The sequence below is a fragment of the Sorex araneus genome, chromosome 1 (genome assembly GCF_027595985.1).
Source record: "Sorex araneus isolate mSorAra2 chromosome 1, mSorAra2.pri, whole genome shotgun sequence".
Taxonomy (NCBI): Eukaryota; Metazoa; Chordata; class Mammalia; order Eulipotyphla; family Soricidae; genus Sorex; species Sorex araneus.
Genome location: NC_073302.1, coordinates 406,306,784 through 406,333,617, shown reverse-complemented (window position 1 = coordinate 406,333,617; position 26,834 = coordinate 406,306,784). Strand labels below are relative to the sequence as shown.

The 26,834-nt window shown below is 38.3% G+C and overlaps 1 protein-coding gene across 1 annotated transcript in view; it reads right to left on the bottom strand.

Annotated features, from left to right (window-relative positions):
- Positions 1-4,279: 4,279 nt before the first annotated feature.
- PRKAR2B (protein kinase cAMP-dependent type II regulatory subunit beta) overlaps positions 4,280-26,834 on the bottom strand; it is a 105,066-nt gene continuing 82,511 nt past the window's right edge. Inside the window, exons 5-11 of the mRNA XM_004602112.2 lie at positions 23,181-23,287; positions 19,124-19,277; positions 12,726-12,827; positions 11,475-11,549; positions 8,822-8,887; positions 8,572-8,710; positions 4,280-6,232 (exon numbers count right to left, since the gene is read on the bottom strand). Coding sequence (XP_004602169.1) covers positions 6,099-6,232; positions 8,572-8,710; positions 8,822-8,887; positions 11,475-11,549; positions 12,726-12,827; positions 19,124-19,277; positions 23,181-23,287 — 777 coding nt within the window. The 3' untranslated portion in view covers positions 4,280-6,098. The remainder of the gene's footprint in view (positions 6,233-8,571; positions 8,711-8,821; positions 8,888-11,474; positions 11,550-12,725; positions 12,828-19,123; positions 19,278-23,180; positions 23,288-26,834) is intronic.

Here is a 26,834-nt window from a genome sequence, read left to right as displayed (position 1 = left end):
TATGTTCCTCACGGTGCCAATCACACAAATCAGACATTTGTTGAATCAATACACTTCAATGCCTTCAAGTTAAACAGCATATCACAATAAGCCAAGCTAATAAAAATGCCAGGAATTTCAATTCAGCTTTAAGAAGCAATTATGTGAAAAAAAGATTAGTCAATGATGTCTTTATGAAAACACTGAACCTAAAACAAATACATTATTTGGCTTTTACTTTTAAAAATGTCTCATGTAAATGTTGAGAATATAGTAATTATGTAGAATGAGATATTTTATTAGTCATCTATTGTTGGCCTAAAAGAAGCAACAATAGTCTAGGGATACACAATTTATTCTTTTACCAATAGATCTAGGTAGATTTCCAGTTACAACAAAAGTGGAAAATCAGCAATCAGAAGAAGCTCTAAGAGTTGACTGTTGATATTTTATTGCTGATAAGCTCACTTACCTCTCAGAGAGCTCGGCAAGCTACCGAGAGTATCCCGCCTGCACGGACAGAGCCTGGCAAGCTACCTGACAAGCGTATTCAATATGCCCAAAACAGTAATGATTGATAGATCTCATTCCCCTGACCCTGAAAGAGCCTCCAATCGTTGGAGATGTTACTGGTGCCCGCTTGAGTAAACTGAGGAACAACAATGGTATGACAGTGTGACAGTAACAGTGAAGCTCACTTAAGGGTTCCACTCAGAAACTTTTTCATGCTAAATAAAAAACATTTAGAAGTTCACTTCTACATTGTCAAGAGTAAAGGCTCCTTTCCTCATTTCAGTCCTCCAATTTATATTTAAACTTTCCTTTGTACCTGGAAAAGTAGAACTGGCTCAATTTTAACATTTACATGTATTTGTTCTTTAGTGGCTTTTTTTTTTTAAGTCAGATTCAAAGGTGCTCAGGATAACTCCTGGCTTGGCACTCAGGGATCATTCCTGGCTCTACACTTAGGGGTCACTCTTGGCAGGGCTCAGGGGACCATAAGGACACATTATGGGATGGAACACAGGTCAGCCATGTGCAAGGCAAATACCTTACCTGCTGCTTGATTTCTCAGGTCCGTATAGTGGCATTTTATTAAAATACAGAAAACAAGAATTGGGCTAGAATAAAATTGAAATCTCAGAAAACTGCCTACCTAGTGGGGGGTATTTCATGTGTAGTATATAAACTATTCTTATCACATATCATCTTCCCATATTAAATGTCACATAAGATTCTTCAACATTTTCTTTTTTTTTTTTGTTTTTTTTTTTTTTGCTTTTTTTTTGGGTCACACCTGGAGATGCACAGGGGTTACTCCTGGCTCTGCACTCAGGAATTACCCTTGGCTGTGCTCAGGGGACCATATGGGATGCTGGGATTTGAACCCGGGTCGGCCGCGTGCAAGGCAAACGCCCTACCCGCTGTGCTATCTCTCCAGCCCCTTCAACATTTTCTATATTTTTAGATTTATGAACAAAACATATAAAGCATAAAAACTCCTATGTGTAGGTCAAATGAAGTTTTCTTCTCAAAAGCAGCCAGGCCAGAGAATAGTACAGGGGTTAATATGCTAGTCTTGCATGCAGCCAATCTAGGTTAAATCCCTGTCATTTCATGTGGTCCACAAAGCACTGCCATGAGTGGTTCTGAGCACCACTGAGTGTGGCCCCAAACAGCAATAAAACAGTGCCCTTCGTCTTTGTCTTTGCACTGAAAACTTTATTTAAAAAAACATCTCTGACTTTGGTACATCTACACAATGGAATACTATGCAGCTGTTAGAAAAGATGATGTCATGAAATTTACTTACAAGTGGATGGTCATGGAGAGTATCATGCTAAGTGAAATGAGTCAGAAAGAGAGGGACAGACATAGAATGACTGCACTCATTTGTAAAATATAAAATATCACAATATGAGACTAACACCCAAAGACAGTAGAGACAAGGGCCAGGAAGATTGCTCCACTGTTGGAAGCCTGCCTCATGATCTCGGGAAGAGGGCAGCCGAGATAGAGAAGGGATCACTAAGTCAATGATGGTTGGAGGGATCGTTCGGGATGGGAGATGTGTACTGAAAATAGAGAAAGGACCAAACATGATGGCCTCTCATTATCTGTATTGTAAACCATAATGCCCATAAGTAGAGAGAGAGAGTAAGAGGAGTAAGAGGGAAATTGTCTGCCATAGAGGCAGGGGTTGGACGGGAGGGGGCGTCGGGGAGAGATACTGGGGACATTGGTGGAAATGTACACTGATGGAGGGATGGATGTTCAATTATTGTATGACTGAAACTCAAACATGAAAGTTTTGTAAATGTAGCTCATGGTGATTCAATTAAAAAAATAAAAATAAAATAAAGTAACTCATGGAGATTTAAAAAACCAGAAAGCTTCTTTGTACACTAGGATCATTATTAGGAAAATATACGAGGTGAAGCTATGTACAAAGTACCAACAGACCTAAGTGGGACAGAAGTTTGGCCATCAATTCACAAAGTAAGTGTCATTGGTCCTCTTCAATTATACCAATTCAGCTGATTCATCGCTGAATTGAATATGAAATGAATATACCAATTCATTGCTCATCGATTTGCTCGAGCAGGCACCAGTAACGTCACCAAGTGAGACTTGTTACTGTTTTTGGCATATTGAATACGCCATGCTTGCCAGGCTCTGCTGTGCGGGCAAGATACTCTCGGTAGCTTGCCGGGGTCTCCGAGAGGGGCGGAGGAATCTAACTCGGGTCGGCCGAGTGCAAGGCAAATGCCCTGCCTTCTATGCTATTGCTCCAGCCCAGCTCAGCTGATTCATGCTCTTGTTATTGTTGGGAACACACATCCTCTGAAAACACCTAATATGCTTTACTATATTTTCTAGTATACTTTATTTATACAATATATTGTATTTTTAAAGTGTTTATTTTATGCCGCTGAAGATTAACCACATGGTTTCAGTTGCTCAACCAGTTTCGCTTCCTTTAAAACTCCTGGGACAGGGGCTGGGACAAGGAATTGTGACATATCAAGTGGGAGCACACACTCTCCAGGTACAAGGTCCTGAGTTCTATCCTCAGCATCACCTGGTGGCAACTGAGCATTGCTTCGTGTGGCCCCTATAAAAATAAAAGTCATGAAATAGGTCACATTAAGCTCTATTCCACGAACTACTTTTGGTCCTAATTCTGGTACTCAATATCAGGATGTGCTTCTCCCTACTTTAATTTTAGAATTTTACACATTATTCTAACTTCTCCTTTACATAGTAATAATTCTATTCTCCCTTAGATATCAGTATAACTAGATACTTCAGTCCCTTCATTTATTTAATGAAACCAAACCTTGGGCCAGCCAGATATATTGGCTCTCTAGGATTAAACATCATAAGAGTGCCCAAGAGCCTCTAATTCTTGTTAGAAATATAACATTTCTGGAGAAAATTAGCAGGCATTTCGTTATTTTACAGGAAATATTTTAGAAAAGAATACATTTTAGTACAAGGGCTTGGCACTTAGATATTTTCGTAAAATCCAAATTTTTGCTCATGACCTTTGTTTCACTTGAAACATATTTTAGTATTTGAAATAGTCTGCTAGCCAGAATTTATAAGAATAAACCAAATGCAATCTCCAAACTTAAGCCAGGACTATTTATATACATGTGCCTAGTTTATATTGGTTTGTAGGAAAAATACATTATATTTAAATAAAACAAGTGGAAGTATCATATTAAAACAATGTTGTCTCAGACTGCTTTGCCAAACTTGGTATCCTTAAAAGAACTTCAATTGAGAATTTTTAAATAACAAGAACTCAGTGATTAAATAATTGTTTCAATTAGGAATTTTTAACAAATTCTCTAGTTAGCCAGATTTATTTGATTATTCTAAATGGACAGATTACCTATTACATAGCCACAATTATATTACATATGACTACTGGTTAAATTTTTTTTAATTAAAAATTTTACTATACTGGGGCAGGACTGGTAGTGTGCAGTGGATAGGGTACTTACCTGCATACAGGTGACCTAGTTTCAGCACCCCCAGGACCCTGTATGGTCCTCAGAGCTTGCCAGAAGTGATCCCTGAGTGTAGAGCAAGAACCCCTGAGCACCACTGGTGTGTCCAAAAACACCAACAATTTTTCTTAAACCAGTTGCTATAGAGAATCATTCTTTCTGGCTTCATTAGGCCCAGCAATTTCTTTCACATATACAACATTTCTGATATACTTTTCACACAGAGCAAAATGTATTATTAAAAGTTATGTTAAATAAAAATATTTAAAACAAGATTTTATTATAAAAGTGTGCTTTATTATAAGGAAAATTTAAATATAACCAACAATACTGAAAATAATGTAACTGGCATTTATAGCCTTGGTCAGAGTTCTTTATTAAACAGGCATTTATTTGCTATTCAATGAATAGTTAACAATTTATGCAACAAAGCAGATGACTTGGGAAAGTGAATAAAGTTCATAATACAGAATGATGAACCAGGAATTTGGGATTTTGTGACTTCTTTTCTTATTTGATGAGAGGGCTTTTAAAATAAAGTCTGAAATAGAAAACAAGTCATCTCCATATAGTAAGCTCTGTTCCTAACAAAGTCTGAAAAATTGTTACAAGTGTTCTAAAATGTGGTTAGTAATATTTTACATACCTTATCTTCATGTATATATACACATTATCTGATTAGCAATTTAAAACCACATTTCCATTATTCAAGACCATAAGCATTCTCTAATAAAGAGCACACTAGCCATAGATTAATTTCACCCATGTATATTTCCTTGAAACATGTTTCCCAAAATTAAATTGTTCATGTAAGAGGGAACATTTGGCTAGAATTAATCTCAATACTGGGATCATATACATTCAGAAATCATGTAAGAATATATTGTTATGGCTGAATATAACTCAGGTAGCAGAATGATTATCACAATGATCACAATTATCAATGAGAATGTATGCATTGAGTTTATTCTGCTCTTTTAACAATGAGTTTACATCAAAACAAATGGCAAGGCATCTGGCATGTAATGGTGTATTTGGAGTGGGCAGAAATTCCTTTTGACTTTATGTGATTATGCTTTTAAGAATGTACTTCTATAAACTTGGAAGGAATCCAGGCAGCAAGTGTCTGCAAAGCTTTGTATGTCAGCCTAATGAAGAACACGGAAATATCTTGTAGAATTGCTGATGCAGTATGGGTCCCAAAATATTTTTGATATGAGGATTTTCTTTGAGTGTATATATAAAATCTTAAACTTTCAGAGGACAAGAAAGTTTAAGTAGTGTATTGAACAATGTATTTGTGACATTAAATATCAAACTGAAACCTTTAAAGATAAAGAATACAGAAAACTGCAAAATGAACAAAGGAAGCAGAGAAATGTATTAATGATATCTCATCTTAAAAAACTCTTCCCTATAATCATAATGTCTTTAAAACCAACAAAATATGTAGGCGAATGACATTATGCCAGAGAAGTCAAAATGTAGTTTATTGCAAAAATATAAAAAGTCTTAAAATTGCATATGATGTTTTATACCATTTCACCAATAGGCCAAAGCCAGCACAAAACTTATCAAGCCAGAAAAACTTGAAGACAAACATGATTAAAATTGTACTTACTATATATATGTATATATATATAAAATGAGTTGTAAAAAGAATGTGATGCCACGCTATGGACCATGATTCATTGCCAAATTCCCTCTGACATGGACACAGTCACTACCTTACCAATCTGAGCAAGTCAAAATGAATACCTATTGCCTATGGATAATGTCCTTTCATTATCTTCTGAAACATAGATATTTGCAATATATTACAATTATTCGAATCAATCTCTCAGTCCAATAATTTCATAGAGTAGAAAGTCATTTGATCAATTTTTTTATGATCTACTTTTTAGAAAGTGATGTTAAAGCATATTGACTATTAGATCACTACTCTGTTTACTGATACGTTGTTAAATGTAAAATAAAAAAGAAAGGAAAAACCTGAAAAATCACAGAAAATGCTTGGCATCTACACAAACACAATCTCAGTGGACTAACCACTACTGTGTAATTTTGTCACTATAGGTCTTCTTGCTCCATACTTTTGCTTCATGCAGTGGGTTCAATGATATCCATGTTTGATCCAAATAGGGCAACTAACTGTTCTTCATAGGTCGCAATGTTCCTTTTCATGATATCCATGCAAGGTCCCAAAAGCCTTTCAAATGCTTGCACATCCATGGCTAAGAAAAGGGAAGAACAACAACAACAAAAGTTCTTTACTATCTATATCATTTATAAGACACTTATGTTACCTATTTTGCATGATGTTAGTGGTGCAGTTGTATTTTTAAATAAACATCGAATACAACAAAATAATAATAATAATAATAATAATAATAATGATGATGATGATAATAAAAACAGTTTACTTCCACAGCATAAATAAGGTTCCTTGGCAATAGTGATGTGCAAAAATAGGTTGGTGGGATATTACTGGTCCATGTTAAAAAAAAGAATGAAGAATTGTTATTGGCCAGACCTTGGGATTTTAAAAACTAAATTAGTTTTGATGTTATCATTTCAGTAATAAAAACTCCTTAAAGGCAGCATGAGTGTTTTGCTATCCTGTTTTTCTTTTTCAAGGTTGACATGCCAGATAACAAAGATCAACTATCTTTTATTATGTTTACTCTTAAAAGTGTTTGGTCGATTCAAAATGGTGGCCAACGGGCCAGAGAGATAGTAAGGTGCGTAGGGTGCTTGTCTTGCATGCAGACCTGGGTTTTAATCCCAGCACCCCAAATGGTCCCCCAAGCTATCCAGGAGTGCTCCCTAAGCACAGAGCCAATAGTACTGAGCACTGATGGATGTGGCCCCAAGACCCAAAAAAACAAACAAAAATGTTTTTTGTGTCTAGTGAGTGGTTGAAAATACTTACATATCAACTTATACATAAAAATTAATATTTAATCTACACAAAGAACTCATACAACATAACAAAAGCAACATAACCAAAAAATGGATAGCAAATTTGAATAGATACTTCTCCAAAGACAATGGCAGATGGTTGACAGATGAAAAGGTGTTAATCTTCTCTACTTATCAGGAATATAAATAAAAAACTAAAGAGCTGTCATACCACATGTGAAAGTAGCTTATATCAAAAGAAAAAGCATTGGAAGGCAGCTATGCTCACCACTATACCACCAATGCTTACAAAAGAAAAGTATTGGGGAGAGTGTAGAGAAAACTTTACTCTCTGTATTGCTGTTAGGAATGCAAAGGTACAACCGTTTTAGAAAACAGTATAGAACATCCCTGAGAAGCTAAAAATAAAGCTACTGTATGATCCAACTAGGAATCTATCCAGAAAAAAAATACAACCTTCCCCTCCCCTCCAGCCCCACGGAGACATTTACACAAATGTTACAGCCCAATGTTTATTGAATCACTACTTACATGGAAAGAATCAAGGTGAAGATGTGATATGTTTATACCAAAGAACACCATTTGGTTATGAAAAAAGAACCAAAAAAGTTTTGCAATTTTCAGCAAAATGGGAAGTGATTATGTGAAGCAAAATAAATTAGAAAGAAAATACAAGTGTTGGATGATTTCACTAGTATGAAAATAAGGATGAACAGATACTGGCTGGCAGTCAGTGTGGTACCTGAGCTCCTGAGTGTCAAGCATGCACTCAAGCCCTCTGAGCTACATGTCCCTAGCCCATTCTGAAACAGATTTGTTAAAAAATAAAAAATTTCTTCAATATTACCAGCCCTGAATTTTACCTTTCATTGTTAAAGTAAATTATTTATCATGTAAATCAGATTCATCCAGAAGTCTTCTAGTTATGGATGGCATTTCTACTAAACTACTAATTGGCATTTTTTTTACACAGTAATAAAAATGATAATCTCAATGTCCCTTGGAAAACCTGAACCATTGTTTCCCAGGACTAGGATGAGTGATTATTTCCACAGACATTTCAGCTTGTTCTGCAGAGTTCATCATACTTCATAAAAATACTGTTGCAACCTCCTTTGCTGAAGAGAACCATGCACAGCATTTATTTGTATTTGAAAGACAAGATGTAATACTCAGAATTCTCAATCATTACACTAAGAGGTCACTTCATGCATATACAAAAGAGTATATACATGTGTCCATACAAGTGCATGTGAAATTTATTTACTTTTTTTGAGAAGCAAGGCAATTTTTATTGAAACTCATTTAGAACGACGTGAGGGCAGAGAAAGAGAAAAGTATGTGCTGCAGAGAGAACACGGATTTCTCCTGAGTGAAAATTAGCAAGCAAAGAAACAGGGACAAACAAGTGATCTAAGTGTTCATGCAATGGAGAACACAGACTTGAAGAGCAAGTCATACGTGGAAATGTTTAAAGAAAAAAAAAAGATTCCTACAAACAGATTTTATAATGCAGTGAACCCTAACTGTTTGATTTTTGTCAGGCCCACAAAAACTTGTGAACTCAATAAAACATTTCATGCAACATGAATCCATAAAATTCAGCCCTGACGATTTCGAGCAGAAGCGTGTCCACTGTAGGGATTCCTACCTAAACATTTGACGGTCCCGATGGCATGCGCGGAAGCTGCTCGAGGTTTGTTCGTTACCAGAGCAAGTTCTCCAAAGTATTGGCCCCGAGAACACCGAGCAATTTCCACTGCACCATTCTCCTCCACTTCGGATTTACCCTGACAAAGCAATTGGAAGTATTAACTTTTATCAGTTTCGGAAGGAAAATTCAATCTTATTCATTCTTTGGTAATACTATGAAGATTTCATAGACTTTAACTGGTGCTTACCTTTCTTTTCATAGTAATTTTCACTTCTCCAGATTCTACAATAAAAAAGGAATCAGCTGAGTCTCCCTATCAAAGAAAAACAAAAAAAAAGAAAATAGAAATGCAATTTAGTGGGTGCAAGCCTATTGCCCATTACATCCCTGCAACTGAACCCAACCCCTTGTACCTAGATGATTTTATTGAGAAGTAAAACCCTACTGGAACAGGCCATCTTGCTTTCTAAATAGACATGGTTCAGTCGTCAATTTACATGGCAATGATTACATTTATCAAAATTATTCAAAACAGTACATACTCTGCCACAGCAATATCCAGTCTACTAAACTCTACCATAGCAAAATCTGGTCTGCTAAAACTAGCCCAAAATATAATAACACGGGGTGGGGAAGAATTTCACTCCAACTTTGATCTGGGTAACATCATTCATAATCCTGCCACAGCCACCCCAATACCCAGTGGCAAGAGTATGTTGACCATTCTTGGGCTTCTCAAGAGGAGCTAAAGTAGGCATCCAGTTGCCCTAACATTTCAAGCATTAACATGACTCAAGATATATGCCACTGTCTCCCAAAGAGGAAAGAGCACACACACTTATTAGGAAGCAGTGGATGTTTGTACTGCTGGGACCAGATGTTTGGCTGGGACCAAACTTGGAGATGCCAGTTTGCTGACACACCACCGCCAGGCCTTGAAATGACCTTCTAAATGAAAAGTGCTGCCATGTAGCACAGCAGACACACTTTTTCTTGGTTTTGGACACTGCCTTGAGTTCCACTCATTCCTGCTGAATTAAATAGTATGGCAACAAAGGATGGGCTGGAGTGATAGGGTGTTTGCCTTGCAGGAGGCTGACCCGGGTTTAATTCCTCCGCCCCTCTCAGAGAGCCTGGCAAGCTTCCGAAAGTATCCTGCCTGCATGGCAGAGCCTGGCAAGCTACCCGTGGCATATTTGATATGCCAAAAACAAGTCTCATGATGGAGACGTTACTGGTGCCTGCTCAAGGGAATTGATGATCAATGGGATGACAGTGACAGTGACAGTCAACAAAGGGTAACAGACACTAACTTTCAAGCAGAATTCAAGAAATATATTTTGAGATGACATGACTGAAAAAAAAAGGAGCTGAATTTAGATTTCTATAGTATGATGCAGACTTGTTTCATAAAGACAACTAAAATTGTAAATATTCTTAGTATTCATAGCCCCTTTCTATGATCTTTTTATATTAAGTTGTTATAAATTTCATGTTGCATTTTTAAGTGCTTTGGATCATGGTAGGTCTATAGAGTGCTGTGTAATTTTTTTTTTGTTTTCAAAATATGCTCAAATGTAAAATCAGTGGAATCTGGTTGTCTGTGGACTGTGCCAAAGTCAGTTTTATAGTTTTGCTATTGTCCAACAGCAATTCAAGATTCCTGGAGAGAATCTGGGCCTCACTGCACTGTTTTTGGTATATATATATATATATATATATATATATATATATATATGTATATATATATATAGTTTATATAAAACTATAAACTATATATATATCCTGTATATCTATACTCACTTTCAAAACAAAAAGCTATATAAACAATTTTAACAGTGCCCCAAATTTTGTTATTCACCCACTTATACAATTTATGTGTTGATGTCATTCATCAAGATGCATATATAGAACATTTCTATGTCTATAACTAGCCGTGTTTAATGGTTTGACTCCTGGCTGTTCTGATTCTACTTTCAGTGTTTGTATTAGCGATTTATTTGCTTGCCTTCTAAAACAATTATTCTTTCCTCAGTTCTACAGACCTTGGATCTTGTTTCACATATACCAAATGAAGAAAATATTTTCGATTAAAAACTTACTGTAAAATAGTATGACAGAATCTGTTAAAATCTGTTTTAGTCATTTACTTGATTCTTTAAAAAAATGTGGCTCTGAGTTTGGGGATCATTCGTGGTGGTGCTCAGGGAACCACATGGAGTGCTGGGAATCAAGCCTGGGTTGGAAGAATGCAAGGCAAATGTCTTACCCCCTGTACTGTCTCTCTGGCCCCTGTAATGAAATCTTAGGAAAGTATTAGGCCCAGTAGCCCACTGTCCTATGGAATGCCTTAAAGTGTGTGGCACACACACAAAAAAAAGTGTGTGACACAGTGTGTGTAGGACACAAAATATTTATGGGTTCAGGATGTCTCTGGTGCAGCATGTGGCTTATTTGGCTAACTATATTAGGGAGCAGTACTTAGGATTTAGTACAAACTAATCAAGCAAAACCATGTATTCTGAGGCACCTTCTGGGTCCTCATGAATCTCATGAGTTGCTCGCTTATTTCCCTCTTGTAGAAACATTTTCTTCACCGACCCACAACATTTTAATCTTTATGTACATATGAATTGAATATCATGTACAAATACAAAATTATGCAGAAATCCTTTGATGGTTCAATACATATTCATTAGGAGTTAATTATATAAATACAAATATTCATAGAGATTAATGGCTGTAAATTAAACCATTTTTAATAGGTCATTTGGTAAAGCAATATTCGTTTAATCCATCACTACATATTAATTATAGACACACATGAAAAACTTATAAAGACATAATGTACATGAACCCTTTTTGGAGCATAATCCAGGAATTAAAAAAGAGTTTTATACCTGAGCAATTATTTGTTCCCCATCGTTGTATACTTTGGTGCCTATCACATCTACCACTTTCAGGCGTTCAGAAAACTATAAAGAATAAAGACAAACAATATTAAATTGGAACAGATGAATTCAATCATCTAATCTATTCAGAAGTTAAAAATTAGTGTCTTGTGGGCCAAATAAACCAAGTAGGGTGTGGATTTGTATGTGTGTATGTCTGTTGTATCAATGAACTGCAAGCATTTAGAAATAATTTCTCATGAAAAGTGGGCATTTCCAACTCTCTTGTAAAATCAGGACACTGCAATACTCTACACCCACTGCCACATGGCAACAATAAGCTATGGTGGAACCCGAAGCTGTTTCTTTAAATGGAGCACCTGTTCTCCAGCTTACCATAGCCTTGTCCTGGCTTGATTTTCTTCTTTATGTTACTTGCTTAGCTCTAAAGCATGTAGAGTTCCAGCTCCTGGTCTATTTTTATTTAGACATATTCTGCTAGAGAAGATCAGCTGCCTAATAAGCATTCTGTAATGTGGCCAAAATTTCTAACAGGCATAAAATGACGAACCGACCAAGAGATATTTCAGTAGATGAGTCAGTTCTAAACCCCAAACTCTCAGGCCAGGATGCTGAAAGAATGGTGCCACCATCCACTAAAACAGGGAGGAGAGGGGAGGAGCTGGTTTGGGTCAGGTTACCCTGGGGAGGAAACGTACAGTGGTGGCTATGCGGAGAACTGGCCTTCTAGGGAGGGACTCTGACCACTGATGTCAATTCTAGGCAACATGAGCATACATACAGCATTTAAAGTCAGGGATTTAATAAGTGGTTAAGTGTAGCCTGAAAATAAAAAAAAATGAGAGAGGTCCTGTAAGGGCTATTTTAAGAGGAAAGCAGAAGAGAAATAAACTGCAGACATAATGAAGAGAGGACGTGAGGACCCACTGTTCAGATAATCTCTCCTGTGAATCTGAAGCTAGTGGTGGCTGCCTGCATTTCTATGGTATTTTAAGCCTGCTGTCAGATAAAACCCATATATCTATCTGCTAAAGAAGCTCCAAGCAGTCTATCATTTGTAGACTGCAAAGTGAACATACGATTAATAGCAAAAGAATTATTTACATACAAATAATATAATTTAACATTTTCAGATGAAAATATAGGTATTTTATTCAAACAAACCTTCCTATAAGATCTAAATATTCCTAATGAAACAGAAAATGTCAAAGCAAAGTGAAAGCAAAATCATAGACTTACCTCCAGTGATTTAAGGAATGGCAGTGACTCAATAAAGCTTTCATACATTTTTCTCTTTTTGGCATTATTTTTTACAATTATTCTCCTGAAGGTTACCCTGTCCTAAAGTCAGAATAGCAAATACAAATATCAGAATATCACAGATTTTAAAAAATACATTTTATGGGATAAAATAGTCTTACTAATATGAGATAGTTTCATTTGATTCCCTTACTGAACACGCAGTAGCTTTTGAGTCCTAAAGAGAATATTAAAATTGCCCTACTTTCTTTCTCTGTTTTTTTTTTTTGGGGGGGGGTCACTCCCAGTGATGCTCAGGGGACTCATGTAGTCTGGGGTGGAATCTAGGCCTCCTGAATACAAAGCATACACTCAACCTTTTCAGCTCTCTCTCCAGACCAAAATCATTATAGTTTAATACAACTCATTTAAGGTGTTTACTTCTTCACACATGAATCATAAAACCATATCAAATGTTATTTTCATCATTTAAAAGGAAACATCTGTTTGCTTCTAGAAATCGTACCAACATACAACTGGACTATTCCCACAAGGGGGCACTGTTGTACCTTTTAAAAAGTCTGTACCCCACCAAGATTTAAGTTAAAAGTTGATACACTTATGGATTACAAAATGCTCTCCACGGTGGGACTGGTTAACCTCTTACATAATTACTATTTTCTTGTTTATCCCATGAACATTCAACAACTCTCTCAGCAACATTTATGTTTAAAAATTAGCACTGTTAACTATGATCACTTTTCTGAATCTTAGACCCCCAGAATTTTCTCATCTTAGAGCCTGAGATCTGTACCCTTTAAACAACAGGTCCTCATTCCCCCACCCTGTCTCTGGCAAACACCATGGTAAATCTGTTTCTCTTAGTTTGGACCAGCACAGATTCTCTGACTGTGGATGACAGAGCTGGATGTTACAAAGTCAAGTTTATGGGACAATGTCAGTATTTTTATAAAATTTTTTACAAAAGAAAATGCAGGAGTGCATTTCTTTCTCTCCCTTTTTGGGGGGTAGGGGGTGTCATAGCTGACGGTTCTTAGGGCTTACTCTTGGATCTGTGTTCAGGGATCACTCCCAGCAGTGCTCAGGAAACCATATGAGGTGCTGGGGATTGAAAGTGGTGTGGAAAGCAAGTGTCTTCTGTGCTATTTTTCCCACTCTAAAGACTTTTTTTTAAATAAAGAAATTATAATATGAGATCATGAGAAGTTACTCTTTTCAGGTTTTTGGTCATAAAACCATTGTATCAGTTTAATTTTTTAATGTGAAGGCACAGAGAAATGGCAACTTTCTTGAGCAAGATCTAATTCCAGCATTAGTATTTCTTACCATAACTTGAAAAGGTGCAGAACTGGATTAAGGAACTAGGAGAGTTTTTAAGAGCTAGTAACAAAAAATATGGCTTTCCTGAGCAGAAACTTTCTCAAGGAAGAAATACGAATGGCTAAAAGGCATATAAAAAATGCTCTTCATCACTAATCATCACGGAGATGCAGATCAAAAGAACTATGAGATACCACCTCACACCACAGAGACTAGCCCACATCCAAAAGAACAAAAGCAACCACTGTTGGCATGGATGTGGGGAGAAAGGGACCCTCCTACACTGCTGGTGGGAATGCCGACTGGTTCAGCCCTTTTGGAAAACAATATGGTTGCTTCTCAAAAAATTAGAAATTGAGCTCCCATTTGACCCAGCAATACCACTTCTGGGAATATATCCTGGAGAGGCAAAAAAGTATAGTCGAAATGACATCTGCACATGTATGTTCATCGCAGCACTGTTTACAATAGCCAGAATCTGGAAAAAACCTAAATGCCCGAGAGCAGATGACTGGTTAAAAAAACTTTGGTACATCTACACAATGGAATACTATGCAGCTGTCAGAAAGGATGAAGTCATGAACTTTGCATATAAGTGGATCAACAAGGAAAGTATCATGCTAAGTGAAGTGAGTCAGAAAGAAAGAGACAAACATAGAAAAATTGCGCTCATTTGTGGAATATTAAACAACAGAATGGGAGACTAACACCCAAGATTAGTAGCAATAAGTACTAGGAGACTTGGAAGCCAGCCTCACATGATGGGGAAAAGGCAGCTCAGATAGAGAAGGGAACACCAACTAAAGTGTAGTGGAGGATCAACTTGGGATGGGAGAGGCGGGTTGAAAGCAGACTGTAGACTGAACAATATAGCCACCCAGTATCTCCATTGCAAACCACAACACCCAAAAGGAGAAAGAGAACAAAAGGGAATGCCCTATCACAGGGGCGGGGTGGGGGGATGTCATAGCTGGGGGACAGGAAGGGGGGTAGGAGGGACCCTGGGGCCACTGATGGAGGAGAATGGGCACTGGTGGAGGGATGGGTACTCAAGTATTATATGACTGTGACACAAGCATGAAACTGTAACTTTACCCTCATGGTGACTCATTAATAAATAAATAAATAATAAACTATTCAAAAGACATAAGGAGAGGAGAAAGGCAATTTTTTAAAATATATTTTCTTTTCTTTCTTTTTTTTAATTTTATTGAATCACGTGAAATAGTTACATGCTTTCATGTTTGGGTTACAATCTCACAATGATCAAACACCCATCCCTCCACCAGTGCACATTCCCCACTACCAATATCCTGGGTCTACCCCTCCTTTCCCACCCTACTCCTGCCTCTATGACAGACAATATTCCCCATACTCTCTCTCTACTTTTGGGCATTAGAGCTTGCAAAACAGACACTGAGAGGTCATCATGTTTAGTCCATTATCTACTTTCGGCATGCATCTCCCATCCCAGCTGATTCCTCCAGCCAGCATTTTCTTAGTGATCCCTTCTCTATTCCATCTGCTTTCTCCCCTCCACTCATGAAGCAGGCTTCCAGCTATGGGGCAATCCCCCTGGCCTTTATATGTACTATCGAGAAAGGTAATATTAACTTACAATATAAGTTCAGTGTCCTAGAAAGATCTGACCTTACTAATTAACAGAGTCTGATTAGGGGGAAAAGCTGATTAACTGGTGGGGGAAGAGAGCATAGAGAAGTGGTTACAGATAAACAAAGGAATGGGAGTGACTCGGGAGCACCTTGATGGGTATGACCCGGATAAACCTAAGTTCCCTGTGGCTATGTCATCCTACACCTTATCATGAACAACTTTATTAAAATAAAATAAAATTTAAACACTTAAAAAATATATATATGGCTTTCCTACAAATTTATTTTGAAAAAATATCTATAAAACAATTTCAAATTAAGAGCCCGCTGAATTGTGCTAGTTTTGTATGCACTGATAAACAATTATACTATTTTAATATAAAATAAAATTGGATTAATAACTGACTTGCCAACTCATTAAAGATAAATTTTTTAAAAATTGTATAATGACAAAAATATGTCAGCATGGTTGAAAGTCTCCAGGAAATTAGCATCCTATTCTCTGTCTCATTTATTAAAATTTAGTAATGGTTGTAATTCGCATTTCCTGTATGTGTAATCACTTTTTTTCCAATAGAAAATTTTACAAGGTAATTAGAATAAATAGTGAAATGATTTTAACATCTCCTTCTACGTCAGAATCAGATAGAGCCTAGCTTCTTAAACTGTGGGGGTCATGATAACTGGATGCTAACTGGGTGCAGCCAAAAAAAAGTCAGTGTATTTAAAATTTTTCTAGTTATTTATATACCTATGCACAACTGGGGTCTCATAAAATTCTGTCAGGAAAAAACAGAGTTGTGAGTGGAAAATGTTTAAGAAGTCCAGAGACAGAATATTATAAGAAAAAAAAAAGAAAAAAAAAGATTTGAGTTGCAGACTGTCAGTACTCAAAAGCTCTGCCTTTAAGGGATCAATAATCCATGTTTCATAGAACTCTTCCAGGTGAATCTGATATATACTCAAGTTTGGAAATCAGCTACAACACCTTTACATGGGTAGTTTATTACAAAACAGAGAAGACTAGACATGGTTCAGTAATGCAAAAATCAACCTCCCTGAGCTAGAAGGCTCAGGAAGAGTCTCCAATCAGTGACCTTCCCCCAACAAAGGTGACAGTGGTCCAGCAATTACCATTGTGACAACTGTTTTCATCCCGGTCATTTCAGTCATCTCTCGGTCAAGTAAATCAATCAGTTAACTTTGGCTCACAGTGATCCAGCATCCTTTACAATGAAGACTATCCCATAAGGGAACTTTCTTGGAGTAATAACTTGTCTTTGATGTTTGCACCAGTATGGCACAGTTTTGATGAGTTGGTTTCCCAAGAGGTGGTTAGTTGGGCAACAGGTATTCAAACTGTTACATTCAAGTACATTAGCTGTTTCTCAATTTTTAAAAAAGTAGCTTCACTTATTACATGTACCTTTAAGGAGACCCTCAAAAATGGCCATTTTAATTGCACATAGAAATTAGTTGAAAAAAATTCTAAATAAGCATAATCCTTCTTGGGAGTGTGAGACTCGTCAACACGGGGAATACAGGATCTTTATGGCCAGTTTAAAGTCTCTTGAGCGGGAAGGGAACGATGGCATTCAGGAGGCCAAACCACAAGACACCTGCACTTCTCTGCTTTGGGTTTTCACTTTTCTGCTTTTATTCAAACCTTCAGTGGTCCTTAAAACATCTTAGATGGCAAGGTTCTCTCCATCTGAAAACAATGTCAATTTCACTTATGTAATTCTCCACACATTTTATTTTAGGGTCACACCCAGCATTGCTCAGGGATTACTTTTGGCTCTATGCTCAGGTATCCCTTCTGGTGGTATTGGGGAGGGAGGCCATCTGGGATGCTGCAGGGGGGTCAATCCCAAGTTGGCAAGCATCCTACCTACTGTGTCATTTCTCTGGCCCTGACAACACTTTGCATTTTAAAGAACTAAGCAGGGGCCAAAGAAATTGTACAGAAGTTAAGATGCTTATCTTGTTGGTTCAATCTCTAAAACTGCATATGGTCCCCGTAGCACTGCCAAAAGTGACTCCTGAGCAGTTAGGAGTAAGCCCTGAGCACCACCAGGGCACCCCCCACACACAAACAAAAATCTAGACAGCAATTTCCTTGTTCTGATAATGAATACGTGCATATCTTCTTTCATCAAGAGATGCTTATCAGCTAAATTCACTTCAGAGTCAAAGGCTGGGTGTGACAGGATAAGGTACCATGATTCCCGTAATGCTTTGAGGTTCTGGAAAGAAGGTGCGTTGATTCAAATGGTCTTAACCCATAAGCACCTCGCATGAAAGGATGAGAGAAACTGCCTAACAGATGCAAGTCAGCACCGTCCAATGGACCACATCCAATGAGTCAAATAGGAAACACAAGTGTTGTCAATATTTGCCCAAGTCTACGCCACTGGATGTATGTCTGCAGCAGGGGTATCCGGGGGCATGAGAGGTTGGGGATGGCAGGCAGCTTCCTAGGCCTGCCAAAGCAGCATTCGAGTCTTCTCTAGGTCCCTGGATGATCCCCACAGACTCCCACAGTCCCCCGGAATCAGCTTTATGAATAAGGTTATTATTCTGTATCTCTGTACAGATTTATCTGTATTATATCTCTCTAATCTGACTGCCTGTAAAACTTTTTAGTCTTGTAGCAGTATCATCAGTAAGAGATTTGTTTGATAAGCCCAGTCTTACCCCCAGAGTCAGATTCCATCTCTCTGTGCTGGAACAGAAGGAGTTCAAAGTAAGACAAAAGGAAAACACACACACACACACACACACACACACACACACACACACACAATTCAGAGTGTAACGTGCACCCAGGCATAGGATGATGGAGAGAGTCTGTTTATAGTAGTTTCTCAAGTTCCGGCATGCAGCCAACACAGCTGGGGAGCTAAGGAAGTCCAGTGATCTGGACCCTGTCTCCTGAGTTTGAGTCACTGAGTTCAAATTTCAGGTGAGGCCCAGGAGGGGGCGTGTCTTACAGGCTCCGGATGATGCAGGGAGCGGTGGTCAGGGAAGACCAACTACACCTCCGGAAGGACAGACAACCCTGTCCTCAGAGAAAATGACAATCAAGGTTCTATTGGGGGGGGGGTGGCGGGGGGAAGGGAGGGAGGAAGTGTATGGCAGGAGGGTAGTTCTCAAAAATGCTGAAAAGAGTTGCAGTTTGAATTTGTGGGATCTTCCTTCAAACCAGGCAATTAAGCTGCTGGCTCAAATGGGAGCAAGAACATGAAGATTTAAATCAGCAAAGTCTACATTTCCCATCTTCTCAGTATCTAGTAGCTGTTCAATAAATTCCCAAATGATTATCCCAAGTCTGTCTATTTATTATAACTAAAATACTTTACCTTGTTTGACATATGTGCATATTATAATTTTTAATTTTTAAAACAAATAATAACATTGAAGCCAAAGAAATATTCCACTCACCAAACCCCACAGAGCCCCAGGAGAGGTAGCGGTGATCGTAGCTGCTCTGGGTGTATTGTACATTAAGGCCAGCTCGCCAAAACTCCCACGATTATCGTAGTTACCCACACATCTTCCAACGCCATCACATTTCACATAAATATCAAATGTTCCTCTGCCAGACATATGTAGATTAGAGGCAAAAGTAATTCAAGTGAGGTTTCATGACAGTATGGGCTTGCTATGGAAAATAAGACTACAATAAACATTTACAATAATAAAAATGTTTACTATGTAACTTTTTACATGCTTTCATAAAGGACTTCAACAAACAGCATCTGCACCGACAACCATGTTTATCAACCCACTGATTGTAGCTATGAGCATGGAAACAGGAAAGGCTCTTAGCAACTTCCTGATGTAATTAAAGAATTTTGTACCTAGAATGAACATGTATTACTTCTGTGATACAAACAAACACCTAAAGTGTTTAATAATATGAAGGTCCTGGGGGCCAAGAGATAGTTTAGCAGGCTTGCCTTGTACGGAGCCAACCCTGGTTTGATCCCACTGTACTCCACATGGGTTCACTAAGCACTGCTAGTAGGGATTCCTGAGTGCAGAGCCAGGGATAAGCCCTTAATACAGGCAGATGTGGACCCCAAACCAAACCAACCGTCCCCCCTGCCCCCCCAAAAAAAATCCTAGCCAAACAGCATAAAAACTTAGAAAAGAATACTGAAGTTCTTTCTGACCATAAACAGGAGGCAAGCTATGAAATGCAGACGGACTGCTTGCTTTGGCAAATAAAGTTTTATTGGTGCACAAACACACCAGTGGATTTATGTAACATTCAAAGCTGGTTTGTGCTCAGCAGGAGAGCTGAAGAATTTCAAGAGACGTCAGATGGCCGGCAAAGCCTAAATTATTTACCTCTCTCTTTTACATCATATGGTCCATTACGATACGCTGATCTACATACTAAAATGAAAACCTGCATAAATACAAACAAAATATCCGATTCTAGTCTTTTTTGGTAGTCTCTGACCTGATCTTATTGGAGTTCTTTTTCTAGGAAAACAAAATTTAGTTTGCGTGTCTGCAGTGCTATATATTATCAAGATCCAATATTTATTCAAGACATTCTTCCTGAGCAGGACTGTCTTCCCCTAGACTGTATTTTATTAGAGAACATGGATTTAAGGCTTTGCCAACGCACCTGGGAGGCAGATAAGAGAAATTCTTTGGCATTATTCTGTTGGCGAAACTCTTAACAAAGACAAAAAAGGGAGTGCTTGTAAGATCAGAAAAAAAGTATGCTTGGTAAAGACACAACAAAAGCAAAGTCTTAGCTGACAAAAGAGATTAATGAATAAGGATGAGAACAGTTTGTTTTTCATATAATTCATGAATAGGACAGTTATTTCAAGGATGGTGTCTAGAATTTGTTTCATAACACCTTTGCACTAAACTTTTTTTTTTGGACCATAGCCAGCAGTACTCAAGGTTTACTCCTGGCTCTGTGCTCAGAGATCACTTCTGGTGGGGCTTGGTGGGCCATGAAGGCTGTCGAGGCTCAAACCCAGGTCAGCTGCATGCAAAGCCAGCACCTACCCACTATACTATCTCTCCAGCCCCTAGAGACATTTTCTTTTTCTTTGTCATTGTTTTGGTTTCTGGGCCACATCTGGTGATGCTTAGGGGTTACTTCTGGCTCTGCACTCAGGAATTAGTTCAGGTGGTGCTCAGAGGACCATATGGGATGCCACGGACCAAACCTGGGCCAGCCACATGTAAGGCAAATTCCCTACCCCCTGTACTATGACTCTGATCCCCTTTGCCTCCCAAACAATTTTCTACACTGGCTATTTTCTATTTTCAATGGGATAAAATACGTAATAATGGGGCTGGAGCAATAATACAGCATGTAGGGTGCTTGACTTGCATGCAGTCAACATGGGATCAATTCTTGGCACCCCATTTGGTTCACCAAGTTCTGCCAAGAGTAATTTTTGAGTGCAGAGCCAGAGTAGGTCCTGAGCACTGCCAGGTGTCGCTCAAAAATGAAACAAACATATATAATGGTGTTGATGAATAGTATTATGCACCAACCCTCTAGCTGAAATCACATCAGTTTAAAATCTGTTAAAACACCCGGTTCTACTGTTTTTCTTTATGTAGTTCTTTCCTGATAATGTGAGGCCGTAGGTAATACAAAGCCATGTATAAAAAGCACAAACGGTGGTCAAGGCACCTGTCCCTGGGCTCTATTCCATACAGATTGTCTGGGATTGTGTCACTAGATCACATCATTTCTAGATCTGGGTGTTTTTTTTTTTTATCTGCCAGCCGGGTGACTAGGAACTTACTGAGAAAACATTTTTTTTTTCTTTTTGGGTCACACCTGGCGATGCACAGGGGTTACTCCTGGCTCTGCACTCAGGAATTACCCCTGGCCATGCTCAGGGGACCATATGGGATGCTGGGATTTGAACCCGGGTCGACCGCGTGCAAGGCAAACGCCCTACCCGCTGTGCTATCTCTCCAGCCCCAAGAGAAAACAATTTTTATATATCAAACATAAATATAGGGAAGTGGAACTTAAATTAATAGATGAAATAACTGGTTCTTTTCTATTTTAGAAATCACAATGTCCACCCCTAGTTAGCCCCTTAGCAATCAGCTTATAGGTCACCAGGGCTTTAAGGAATAAGAAAAGAAGGCATCAAAAAAAAAAAACACCTTTAATAGATGATGTGGGTGAGTGGTACAACCATATATCCAAAACACTGACTCAACAAAACCAAAAACATGAATATCTAAGTTACAAACACTGAAACTCTATAACATGCCTGTCAAGTTGACAGGCGGGGATGACGTGGGGTTTGGGGTGGGGAAAGAATATGATAACACTGGTGGAGAGAAGTTGACACTGGGAGTGGGATTAGTTGAAATATTATATGCTTTAAACACAACTATGAATAACTATGTAAATCACAGTTCTTGAATTAAAACAAATGAAATAAATTTTAATTGAATAGAAAAACCTTGATCAAGGGCAAACATAAAGGATGAATGGAAGATTCCATCTGTGAAGCCCAGAGAAGAAATGAGGTCTATGGAGATTCAGGGATAAGAAGTAATTGTTGTCAAAAGCTCAAAGTTGGACATAACTCTACACAAGATGTGTGCTCCACATAAAGTGGGAGATGACGGGGACACCCAATGACTCACAAACAATTCAGCACAGGTTTAGGAAAGTCAAGATATTTACTCCATTCCAGTGGTTCTAACTGTTATATATTTGGACTGTTATCTAATTAAAACTTTAAGGTACTCTGTTCTTAGATGAAGTCAAGTGCAACTTTAGTTTTCTGACATTGGATTTTCAATATAAATGCATGTATCCTCACCCAAATAATTTCTCAAAAGAGTTTTCAAAAAAACCAAAAAAATAATATGTCATCAACAACTCTTGCCAGGCTCACAGATGGTTTACTCTTCTGAAACAGTGACAGGGAAGCAGCAAGAAGAAAAGACTGACTTTTCACCCTATGTCTCTCTAAAATATTTGAGTTTTCAAAATTAGGGATGTATGTTACTTTAAATAAAATGAACCTTGGGGCTGGAGAGGTAGTACAGTGGGCAGGGCACTTGCCTTGCACATGGGGAACCTGGGTGGATGCTCAGCATCCCATATGGTCTCCTGAGCACCACCAGGTATGGTCCAATAACAATGATTCTTTTGGAAGACAATAACATGGATAAATTATACTTTGAGTAGCAACAATGCTGTATTATGCATCTCTTTGCACTGTAATAGGCATCCATTACCTACTACCTCCCTCTCAAACAGGAGTTAGCAAATGAGGTGTCCCCTGGGGAACAGCTGAGCTCATCAGCCTTTCCACACGAAATGCCTCTCCTCATCACCGAGTATGGTTTTGACACATGCATTTATTTACAAGAGTAAACAGGCAGCAGTCTCTATCATAGGAATGTCAGCAGTTACAATATTCATTGTGACTGTCTACAAAGTTTATTACATCCCATAGCACAGAAGTTAGGAAAAACTTACCTATCGATTACATAGAAGTTGTCACCGTCATCACCTTGATCAATTACGTGTTCCCCTTCTTTGACCAATTTTTCAAACATGGCATCTAATACTTGAGACATCTGCTCCTATTTTGTTAAAAGGCATAACTTTGTGTTTATCTAGAGCATATTGTTTTATCTAGAGCATATTGTTTTAAGCATCTGTAATTAACGATTTCTATGAACAAGGTCAAAGCTATTTCCATTAAGTTTTATTTTAAAAAACTCAGCCACAGTACCTGGTACTTCCTTAATCACACATAAATAAGATGATTATATAGTTACTCATGCTCAGTATCTGAATAAAAGTAATTAGTCTATTTCAGACTATATTAGATCACTACTTTAATGTGAAAAAATTTATCACACACCTTGAGAAATATAATCTTAGGAACTAAAATGAGCAGGTTGGTAAAAAAAAACTAATTGCAAGTGTCTTTTAAAGATAAGTTTTTAGAACTTCCTTATATTAGTCATCACTAGAATTTATGTAAAGATTCCAAATACTTAGTGAATCCCTTTCTTGGCTCCAATACTTTATGGTTTAGGATCAAATCAAACCAAACAAAAATAACAATAGCAAGGAAATAAAAAAGACTATGTCAGATATATACTGTCACTATGTATCATAAAGATTTTCTTCCAGAAGCAACTATTATTTCCACAGAGCCTAAAAGATCAAAACCCTAATCCAACAATCCCTTGAAATATTTAATTTTCTGTAACGTGCTACAGATGAGGCTTATGGACAAACAATGCTGAATGTCAATAAACTCAGAAGTAAAAGAACCCTCTCCTCAGACCAAATACACTAGTAACTATCAAAGGCACTTGGTATGAGAAAAGTCAGGTGGGTTATTTGAAAAGTAAATAGGTTATTTGCTTGGTCACTCATGAACTTTGAATACTTGGTCATCGCTATGGGCATAAAAAAAGGTACAACACCAACTGACAATTCATCAATAAATTAACAAGCGGAAGATGGGATGGAGGAAAGCCGGAAGTTGGAGAACCTGACGAAGAAACAAGATATTCTGGATCAAAAGCATAAACACATCTCGTAATTCTCTTCCTCCTTGACCCCGTTTATATTTCATAAGGAACACAAAGGCATCCATTCATTACTTTACAAGGGAAGGGGCAACTGATAGAGATTTCTGGGGCAAATGTCAGTAAGTGGGAATGTGGGGCTGTGGAGGAGGCAGAGAATCAGGCAGGTGAGCCTGCAGTGAGGAGAACCAGTCACCCATCAAAAAGGTCGGGTGAGAATGGGACTGAGACCCAGAGTAAAACAAGAAAAAAATGTGGACAAGTTCAGAGCTGTTCTCTACAACATGTCCTAGGGCTCCAGCTAGAGGCCATGTGTTCACTCCTCTCAGTTGTAAGAGCAGAGTTAGCTTCTTAGGAGAAACTAAGCCAAGTAAAATGAAAACAGATCCTGTCAGCAAGGGTGACCCAGAACAATGGATTCACCTGCTGGAGGGCTTGGAGATTCCTGCAGGGAACAAACTGCTGGTACTCCCCCCCTGCCCACCCCCGGTCATACAACTCCAATAACACATAGCCTGCAAGACATACTCAGATCTCAAAGTCAGCTTCTTGGTGCCCTTCTGGTAGGCTACAAAACTCAGAAAGAGAGCAAAGCAAAACTAGATGAGATAGACATTACAGTAACAGGAGAAAACTTTCAGGAGTTCTTTGTACTTTGGAGCTATATTCAAAATATATCCAAGGGACTCTTTAAAAAAGGATATTTAGAAAAAGAGCAAGTCATGTGGACGGATTTGCAGCCATGTGATATATCATAAGACGGTTTTCCATAACAGACAATACAAAATACATTACTTCAGTTGTGCTTTGGTACAGGTATTGGGGCTTGGGATGGAAATATCCCACATTTGGTGGTGGGAGGGTGTAATGGTGGTGGGACTGGTGTTTGAATATTAACTGTAATCAAATATTGTGAACACCTTATAAAATAAAAAAATTAAAAAGAGTGGATAGAACAGTGGTAAAAGAATATTGTAACTCTGACGGTAGGTGTGCATTGACATACATGATTAAAACATACTATTGTAGATCGTTCCATTTCAAAAAATAAAAGTATATAATGATAAAAGCAAAAAAAAAAGAAAAAAAGCAAGTCAATGAAAAATGAGTAGCTTAAAAGTAAAAAAAAAAAAAAAAAAAAAAAAAACCAAATAAAAACCCATGACTGAAAATGTTTCTCTTTTAAATATTTTCCTTTTGGTGGGGCCGGAGCGATAGCACAGTGGGTAGGGCGTTTGCCTCGCACGCGGCCGACCTGGATTCAATCCCCGGCATCCCATGTGGTTCCCCAAGCACTGCCAGAAGTAATTCCTGAGTGCAAAGCCAGGAGTAACCCCTGAGCATCGCTGGGTGTGACCCAAAAAGCAAAAAAAAAAAAAATTTCCTTTTGGAGAGGGGGAGGCACACTCAGTAATGCTCAGGGGTGTTACTCCTGGCTCTGCACTCAGGAATCACTCCTAGAGGGCTCAGAGGACCATATGGAGTAACAGGGATCAAATCTGGGTTGGTAGTGTGAACTGCAAATGCTCTACCTGCTGGACGATTTTTCTGGCCCTATTAAATATTTTTCCCTTTTAAATATTTTTGTGTTGTTTTGGAAGTTTTCAAATATTCCATCTCCCATCTGTTCCCCAAAACTCTGTCAAATCCTCCAACACGGTCGTAGATCAATATCACCTAGTCCATTGTTTTCATCAGCATCTCCTCTTGGTGCTACAGAGTTTAAGGGTACAATTACATTACCTTCCCTTACACTTTCTTTGTAAGTTACATAAAAGGGGAAGGCATTTTTTGGATTGTTTGGAGGCTTACTCTTGGCTCTGTGCTTGGGGACCACTCCTGGTAGGGCTTAGAAGACAAGTGCCTTAACCCACTGTACTATCATTCCAGCCCTAGAGGGGAGAAACTTAAAATTAAAAATAAGAAATCTCATACTGGAGAGAGAGCTCACTGGGCTTCAGGACATGTTTTACATGCAGGAACCCCAGGTTTGATCCCAACACTGCATGCTTCTCTGAGCACCAGGATCTGCAAAATCAGAAAAAAACCAGAAACCAAAGCCAAACAAATGCGGGGCCGCGGAGGGAGAGAGCCGCTTCTCAAAAATATAAAAAAGATGTTCAACTTCTCTCCAAATAACATAAATGCAAATTAAAGTTAAGACATCAGTTTTTCATCTGTCATTTTCAAAGATGAAAATGTCAGACTCTCCCTGGGAGAGAGTGTGGGAAAGAGACATTCTCTGGCAGATTGCTGATGGGAAGATAATACAGAATCTATCCGCACTAATACAATGTTTAACTCACAACAGGGCAAGAAACCTTAAGCCTCCAGGGCTGCCAACCTCTGAAGAATACACCTGCAATTCACAGCCTAGCTCTGGGAAATGCTCCAGAACCCCAAGTGCTCAAAGAACTTGGCTCCTCAGGAACCTGGGTCCGGGAGAGGGGCAGGCTGGAGATTTCCTTGTACTTACTCATTTGTTGCTTTTGCATTTGTGTAAACTGCATTGGTATTTTAAAGTAAAATTTAAAAGATAAGTAGTTTAAATCAGGGTACCCAAGATGATATCTTCACAGGGGAT